Here is a 9,645-nt window from a genome sequence, read left to right on the forward strand (position 1 = left end):
TATATATATAAGTTATGGTTGGACAAGGCCTGTATACAACACTAATCCTAACTCCCCATATAAATAAACCTCAATAATGTCTATAGCATCACAGAGATAATAAACCAGTATCTTTCTAGTAAGCCTACGGTTTAATTCTGTTCCCTCTTTTCCTTTTTCTTCAAACATTTCACTCCAAGTACACATAAGTTATATATATATATTAGTAACCTTTTTACTATTTTGTACTTGATGGTGACCCAGACTATCTTCTTTTAATCTATTATATACGTTTTATCTCTATATTCTTATGATTTCCTGGAATAAAAACCAACAAAGCTAAATATTTTTAAAAAAATAATAGGTTTCAAAATGCAAATTTTTACTAATTTAGTCGATGTTCACATTGAGATAAGTTAATATAATTTAAATTTGATTTTTTTTTGTTATTTTGTGGGGTTTTTTCTACGCAATAAAAATTTTGTAGTCAGATTTAATTTTATTTTTATGTTTGAAGAAACCTAGTAATGGTAAAATGTGAAATATATTGAAGATTAATATAACAAATACATTTATTTTAAAATTGATTCATTTTATCATATCATAAAAAGTTAATCTAATAGAAAATAAATCGAGACAAGATAGATTAATAGTATGTTATTTTAAATCCATGCAAAGTGAAAACAAAAATATTATTATTAAATTGAAATGGTTTTGTTACTGTAATTATAACAATAAATTTATTTTTTCCATAATAAGGATAATATAAATAGTTATAAGTAAGGTTATTCTATTTAAATTGTTATATATTAGGATTAAGAAATTATGCTTATGGCAAGGAGCAAATTCAAGAAATTAGAAGGTATTAACAAAAGCTAAGAGATAATTGCAAACCTTGCCCTCCAAAGATTAAAAATAAAAATAGAATTAGCAAAAGGATGTTATGTAACAACTTTCAGAATAAGTTCATCATAAAGGTAGGAGAGGGCAAATAATTGAAGTGGGGCCTGTTCTTAAAGAATTTGGACAAATAAAAATGAAGAAAAAAAAAGTAACACCTTCAAAAATACCAAACACGTACTCCCAAATCTCCCAAAGGAGAGGCACAACTTCTTGACGGACATCTTCCCCATGATCTGCCTTCCTAAACAGTAAAGAACATTAAGAAGACCTCCTATCAACATGAGCGTTGATGACCATTGGGTTTAATGCCCTAAAGCCCTAACAAACTACAACCTCCAATGGACTGAGAGCATATAAACAGCAAGTATATTCATAATCAAATTTTAATTGCAATTGGTTGAATTACAAATATTTGAAAAAAGCGCTTAGTAATTTGAACAGATTTAAGAGTTACAAACTATAATTTGAATTATATACTAAAATAAAGTATTAATGGTTAACCAATACATTGAGAATTTATATTAATGGGCAATATATGAGTAAAGTTATATTGAGGATTGGGGAAAAACAATATTTATAAAGTTAAATTAGTTATTTATAAAAGATATTTGGAGTTTGATGTAAAACCATAATAATTTGTTTATAATTAGAAAATATTATCATAATTTATATTTTAATGTTATATAAAGAGAGATTTAAAAAATTATTAAGAGATAATATTATGAAGATTCACCATTAGACCTTTCTTCAGTAAATTTATTTATTGTTTAATAAATGTTGTATTTAGTATGGTAAATGTTTCATATTATTATTCCAGTTCTGTTCCAAGGTGCAATTATTAGGATTAAGGTATGATTTTAATTACCATGCTCCCTCTTAATTATGAGAGTCATTTTATTAATTAATAATGCTTCCACTAGTGAAAATTTGTATGTTAAAGTCAATAATAAACAAACTCTCTCACCCTTCACAGACCAAAATACTCCTAGACAAATAAGCCAAAATTGAGTAATTGATAAATTAAGAAATTGAATTTAATAGTATTTTAATAATTACCAGAGGACTGTACTTACGCATGGGCACACACAGTGGATATCACAAGTTCTCACAACCATGATACATTGTCAATTATAAGTGCACAGAGATCAGCATTTGTTCTATTTAGATTGCACTGCTTTGATCTCTTAATACAAACTATTTCAATGTTCAAATATATATAATATTTAAATTTGTAATAAAAAAATACTAGAAACATTCATTTCACATACAAATGATATTCATACATAACACAAGGTTTTAATATGATATTTTAAATGTCTAATAATCCCATATTTCAAAAGAATTATTTATAAATCTTAAATAATTCTCAATTTAGGCTTATTATATTATTATTATAAAACATGTACATTTTCTTTTGTCATCACATAACCATGTTTTCTCCACATAATATAAATTTATGAAAAGTATCATACATTTTAAATGTCTAATAATCCCATATTTCAAAAGAATTATTTATAAATCTTAAATAATTCTCAATTTAGGCTTATTATATTATTATTATAAAACATGTACATTTTCTTTTGTCATCACATAACCATGTTTTCTCCACATAATATAAATTTATGAAAAGTATCATACATTTTACAATTCGCAGCCATGAGATCCTTCAATATTCTCATTATAAATCACTAAATACCATAACTGTTGCGGCCAACAAATGGTCCACAAATCGATTATTACAACATGTGATTTTTATAAAGTCAAAAAACAAAACAACTACTTTCTGTTGCTTTTTATACTGAAAATATACAGATGACATCTAACCGCCTCAGTGAGCACACACACATCATCTCCTTTGCCTACTCACTACGCACTAGTAGTTGCCAGCATCCTGGCCATCTCCGTCATCCACATCATTTTAGCCACGGCGGGCGGACTACTTCGACTCATCCTCCAAGAGAACAAGGCAGGCGGACGTACGTCCTTTTGTCGATCTACTTCCATGAGAATATCCACTCAGAACAACAACAACCGGGGCCCCACCAAATACCGGTGATATAAGACTTTTTCTCCCCCCTTTTGTCTAATTCGTTTAATTTTTTAATAGTTTTAAGCTTTTTTTTTTTTTCTAGTTTGTATATTTTTATATATTTTGGGTTCTTTTTATTATGTTTACTTATTTAAAAATATAAAAATAACAAAATTCGGCTATTCTTTTCTTTTCACGGTTGGGCTAGTAAAGGTTCCTTTTGAACCCCTACCCACCGTAACAATAACTAATCAATCATTTCTGAGATATTAGGAAGTAAACAAAGGTAATGATAATTATCAAAATAACTCTTTGACAAACCATTTCACCCACCTACGATAAAAGTTTTTTCATTTTCCGATGATAATGAAGTTAACAGACTAAAATTAAAATCCATTTTGTACCTCCTTTTTATCTGATCCATAAATTATACTTATTTATTATCTCTTGAATATATTATATGAAAAAATAAATAAACCGAACTACAAATTTATTATACTTCCTTTTCATTGGGGTTTTCTGAGCAACATGTGGTATGTTACATTGAAGCTTCTTCACTAATGGGACCATCTGACGTTAATGAAAATAAAATAGTTCCATTATAGTTATGATGTCTGTTATCTTTTAACATCTGTACCCAAATTTAAAATTATATAGAGTGATACAAAGCATGGGATTGAAATTTTTGGCATCGTACCATAACTATTCATAACTTTCAATTAATTTTAGATTGTGAGTATTTGAAATTATGTTAATAATATTATCTATCTGATGAATTCTCTGCTTTACACATCAATATTTTATTTAAATCTAAGAAAATTTAATTAATATTTGTTATTCACCTGTTAACTAATGTTTGATGACTCCTGTTGGTCTTATTAGATTTCTTCTCACCTAAGGTAAAAAAAAAACTTTAATTTTCTTAAAAATATATATATCCAAACATCTAGACTGTTCCACTTCTGTGGACAATGACAAACCACACAAAAATAAATAAAAAAACTTTTCCAGTAAAAAAATATATATTCCCATCAGAAAATCTAAACAACAATGACTAGATTTTATATAAGTAACTAATTCATATAAAGATGAGAGTTTTTTTTGGCATCTTTTTGACATACTGAACATGCAAAATGTGTTTTTTTGCCATAAAAAAAATTTTGTGTTATCAATATAAAAAAAATTCATGCTAAAAAAGATTATGTCATTGGTTATGAAGGATAGGAATAAATTACAAAATGGTTGACAAAAAACTAATAAGCCTCAGATATTTGCACATTTTTCATTCTGTGTCAATATCTTAAAAGCTATCAAGAGTGATAAAAATTAATACAACTTTTTTTTTGTGCAAATTTTCTAAAATTTGAGCATTTATAAACTTCTTTATGTTCAACAGCTCCCAAGACATAGTTTTTCAAATACCAAATCTGGGTAAGATATCCTGGCCAAATGGGCTTCTGAGCTTGATAAAACAGAAGATATCCTTCTCTGCCTCTAGTCACTGTTTTCATAAACATGTTCAAAAATTTGGTGCAGCACCTTCTGTTCAAATATGAGGACAGCTTTGGATGTTGTTCATGTCTCTGAGCCATAAAATAGAATTGTAGCGAAAGGGAGCAAGTAGTTGGACCACAACTCACCAGAGCGCCCCACCTCGAGCCTTACCGAAGCTCTCAAATTTATAAATCACTTCATTTTGTAAAAACACATTGTCATTTTTGTATATTAATAATTTCTGTACATAATACTTAGAAATATCTGTACAATGAATAATAAATGATAACAATGCAATGCACGAACCTATCTCAAGCAGACATGTACCGACCGCTTCTCGGTCACAGCCGCATGGACTAGGCCTATAAATAAGGGACTCTAAATCCCTCAATTCGATCTTAGATCCACCTCCTTTCCTGGGTCTAGTCATGGCACAGGTGGCGTATACACTGCTTGAGATAGAGAAGTTCATTGCCAATCTATGCTCGCAAAAGTTGTTATTTCTGTACGCACACCTAAGACGATGGCCGATCTCCTCTCCTTCTCTCCAGCAATCTTAGTCCATCCGCTTCATCTCGGCAACTAAGATTGTAACCTACTTCTTAACGTTTACACTGGTTCGTCCGCTTCATCTTGGCAACCAGTGTAATTTCCCGTCTCTCCCCGGCTCTAGTCCGTCCGCTTCATCTCGGCAACTAGAGCTGCACCTAACCTTATCAGCTTACTGGTCCGTCCGCTTCATCTCGGCAACTAGTAAGCTGACTCCTATCTTGACAGTTCTAGTCCGTCCGCTTCATCTCGGCAACTAGAACTGTTACTCTGCCTCAGACTCTCACCTAGACCTCCTCTACCTTCGTCAGTGTCCAGGGCTCATCCTCTGGCACGGCCGTTCCTAACTTATAATGAATACGCCTTGTCGTGGGCCTTCTGTAAAGAGATATCAGGCTGGAGAAATCGCCTAAGACCAGACAACCCCGACAGAATCTTATAAATCACAACTTTCGTTTGCCTGGCCACCAAATTCCAAGAGAAGTGCTGTCAGAGTCCAAATTAGCAAAGATTGGTAACCAATATCCTCTTCCTAACCGCAACTGATGTATCATTGTTGTATGTTACCACAGATCCTAGGTAGTCAAATTATGAAACTTGTTCAAACCTGTAGAGCCCAGAAGAAATATTGGGCCATCTACTTTGTTTTAGGATTCATTTACAATAAGCCCCATGCTTCTTACAGCAGCTTATAGGACAAGGAATGCTTTAAATGACCTCTGGATCTTCCCTCAATATTCATGTCATTTGGGCATGCTAATGTCTGTACCAATCTGTTCCAAACCATGCCTGTTATTTATACCTGAGAGTCCCTTAAGGCTTTCTCTAGCACCATGATAAAAAGTGGTCTATGGGACTGACTACTCTCCAAAATTCCAATGACCTCTGGCCTTGTACCTGTGCCACTGTCAGCCTTATCAGTCATTTTAGCTTGGGTGGAATAGTCAGCTCATATAATGCTTTATAAACCTATTTATGGTGAATGCTATCATAGGCTGCCTTAAAGTCAACTAAGAGATGATGTATGGGCACCTTATATTCCTTTTCTCCCTCAAGTGTAGTTGGAGACTGGATATTTAGTCTGAAGTGGACCTGCCTAGCCGGCATTCACATTAATAATGACCAATCTCATGTTCTCTAAATTTTTGTATTTTAGATGAAACATAAGAAGAGTTGAAATCTCAACTCAAAATGTAGAATTAACCTCTTCTACATTTTCTTCTTATGTTTCATCCAAAATACAAAAATTTAGAATTATGAGAGATAGTTGACCGTGGATGACATACGAGGAGAAGATATAACTTGTGTAAGATATAAACTTGTATGATTTCTTGAGAAAGAAAAACCTCGACTGAAATTTTGGCACATAACAAGAATGTTTATGGTGAAGGTGCTAAATGGTGAGTTTAATGAAGGAAGAATGTATGTTCATGACAAGAAAAGGAGTGGAATACCTTCAATTGTGACTGATGATTTTGTGTAAAAACTGTAGAAAACTATTGTAAAGACTGTTAATTGAATTGAATTGATAATACATAATATGTTTGCGATTTTTACACAAATTCAGAGACAGTCATCACAGTATTGGCATACTGATTCCCCATCTGCCAGAACATTCAAAACCTCAATGTTGGCCAAAAAAATCATGGTATCTGTTTGGGCCAAAATGGGATCATTTTGATTGAGTTTTTGTCTCAAGAATATCAGCTTAGCTTGGATGTGTATTGCTTTCATAGCATGGTATAATCCTTTTTTTATTATTGAGTCATAAGCATCTTTTAGGCAGCTTTGGTTGGTCACATGTGGTTTTCAAACTTATTCAATTTTTCCACAATCTTCCTAAGCAAGAATATCTGATCAATGGTTGACCAATGGGCCCTAAATTCACCTTGGTACTCTTCGAGTTGTGATGCCACATATGAGATTGGTGGTTATATGAATGGTTGCTCAATTGAATAGAATTGTCTTTCTTTTTTAAAAATTGGTACAATTATAGACTTACTCTATTCTTGTGGCATTGTTTTGAGTTCCAGATTTGTTCTATGAGTCTAATCATTTCTTCTGTTACACACCTCTTGCCTTCAGAGATTCTGTAGTGATGCTATCTGATTAAACCATTTTATTGTTTTTAGTTTATCCAAAATTAGTTGGATATCAATATTGTCAGGTGGTCACTTGTTCTTATTTTCATCTTCTGGTAGAGTAACAATCATCTGAACCTTAATTATGGGATTAAGGAGTTCCTTGAAATAGCCTTACCATCTTCCTTGTACATCCTGATCCACTACTAGTAACTTGTCCTCAGCATTACCTGATTGCAGTATTATTACTGAAACCTTTAGTTTCGGTCTTAACTTATTAAAAAAATGTCCTTGTATCATTACTCCATTACTCCTATATCCTCAATATCATTACTCCTCATATCCTCAGTAGCCTTTATCTTCTCTAGTAGCACCTGAAAATGTTTCATCACCCTTGATGCACCTTTTCTAGGTACTTGCCCTGCAGAGGATGCAAATATACTAGCATGAAGGTGGCAGCCCCACTAACATACTAGGGTCCATAGAGAAGGTGATTGTCCAACTACCTGGAAATAAATAATCTTGAAACCTCACACAATTACCTTGAATGCAGACAATCATAAATGAATCTCAACTCAAAATGTAGAAGAGGTTAAAAGATCAACATATTATAAAAATAATGAAGGAACAATAATTACCTACATACGATCAACAGTCCCACTATTCCACACAAAATTAAAATAGGTTTTCATAACATTAAGGTAAAACAATATAGATATAACAGAAGTTTGATTAGGTGTACCTTTTGTATGCCATTTTGACATACAAAAACAATATGTAGAAAAAAGACTCAAGAAAAAATGGAAAGTAGTTAATAACTAAAAGTCGATATTTATTTTCACATTTTCTGTATAAATTTGTTATATTTATTACAAATAATTTTTCGACTTGTCTAAAATATTTCAAAATGATTTTTACTCACCAATAATGATTATTTATTTTTTTTTTAAATCTCTATTTATTCATAAAAATATATATTTTTTCTTCTTTTCATTTCTGTAATTATTACAATGGAACTGTAATGGATTAAGAACTCTTTTTAACAATCTTAAAACTGTTCTTAGAGATATGAATCCATTCTGTATAGCCCTCCTGGAAACATTCTTGCTGTAAACCAATCTGTATATTCTGAAGCGATCTAAAGAAATACTATCCTCCAAGCTACTGCAGTTAAAATCCATATAGATTTTACCTTCTCTGCATTGTAAAAATTAACCTATAGCTGCTTCAAGATTGGTTAATTGAAGCTCAGCACCTCCTAGAAATTTTAAATAAACTGCCACAGCCAGTCTTGTTCATCGGAAACCTAAATGGGCATTTTATTTTACCCTTTGGGGTTCTGAAAATCTTTACTCGTGTAGCAAAATAATATAAAACTTCATAAGCATTTCTAATAACCTCCTGCTTAACACTGGGGAACATACTTTCCTTAACTCCAGCTATGGGACTTATTCAGCACTTGATCTTACACTCTGCAGTCCAACATAGGTAAGTATAAGTTTTCAGTATTTTAACTTGATAATGCATTTGTTTTCCTTTTTCAATGTATTGCTTTGATTTCTTAGTCAAAATTGTATATTAATCATAAAAAGTAATAAGTTATATACTCACCGAAAAGTAGCCAGTCTTTCACTTCTGCGTGTTGTTCCTTATTCAGATAAGGGCACCTCTAAAAAAAAAGTAGTACAAAATGAGAAAAGATTAATTACTATCATATAAACTATCACTTATAAATGGCAATTAGTTAGAATATTTTTAAAATAGCTACTTTAATAAATGTAGTTCAAATACATTAAATTAAAATAAAAGAAGGAACTAAACTCAATGTACCCTATTATAAGAAATTTGAATTCAATATCTCTTGTAATATATCTGAACCTGTCCCCCTTTATTCTTTGAGTAAAATGTTATTTGACCCTTGGTTTGAATATTTTTTAACTAACTCCACATGATCGCCGTTAGGCATTACTTCACAAGGACGCGCACCGCCATCTTGAATATTTTGAACGATGTTGAACTTCATATTTGACTGATCAAAATTGGTTAGCTTGCTTTTTGGTTTAATAAAACAAATCAATAAATATTAACGTTGATACTTAAAATAAAATATAACTAAAACTATCTATACATAAAAAACAACTTTTTATCAAAAAAGAGGATATTACAATGTATGTAAGTTAGGGACTGTCAGCTGACAGGTCCATATCAGCTGATCGAGAACAGCTGACCGATTGTATATATATAGACGGACAGGCTCCGCAAATAGATCAGTATTTTACAGCAGTTCAAGCGAGTTAGATCTTTTTCCTTCTTCTCTTTTTTGACATTGTGCTTTCGCCAATACTTAACTTGTATATATATGTATATCTATGCATTTTGTTGTGTATTTTTTTCGAGGGTCAGGGGAAATCTTCAAAAGAAATGGATTGGCCCGTACCTATCCGCGTGTGGGATTTTCACTCACAAAAACCACTGCCCTACACCTGTTCATTCCCCTTCACAGGACCGCCGTTAGGCATTACTTCTTCTCTCTCTCTCTCTCTCTCTCTCTATCTCTCTCTCTATCTCTCTCTCTCTCTCTCTCTCTCTCTCTCTCTCTCTCTCTCTCTC

The 9,645-nt window shown here is 31.9% G+C and overlaps 1 protein-coding gene across 2 annotated transcripts in view; it reads right to left on the bottom strand.

Moving 5' to 3' along the window:
- LOC106692681 (uncharacterized) overlaps window positions 1-9,645 on the bottom strand; it is a 38,388-nt gene that overhangs the window by 12,998 nt on the left and 15,745 nt on the right. Inside the window, exons 1-3 of one of the 2 annotated variants that reach the window (XR_010844301.1) lie at window positions 8,866-8,987; window positions 8,647-8,704; window positions 3,754-3,805 (exon numbers count right to left, since the gene is read on the bottom strand). Coding sequence is in view for 1 of the 2 variants with exons in the window: in XM_067050631.1 (XP_066906732.1) it covers window positions 3,754-3,805; window positions 8,647-8,704 (110 nt within the window). In the remaining variant the exon portion in view is untranslated. Of the gene's footprint in view, window positions 1-3,753; window positions 3,806-8,646; window positions 8,705-8,865; window positions 8,988-9,645 lie in introns of those variants that run through there. The other variant, XM_067050631.1, reaches the window with a different exon arrangement.

Source organism: Halyomorpha halys, unplaced genomic scaffold (genome assembly GCF_000696795.3).
Source record: "Halyomorpha halys isolate HHAL.00 unplaced genomic scaffold, Hhal_1.1 Scaffold66.1, whole genome shotgun sequence".
NCBI lineage: Eukaryota > Metazoa > Arthropoda > Insecta > Hemiptera > Pentatomidae > Halyomorpha > Halyomorpha halys.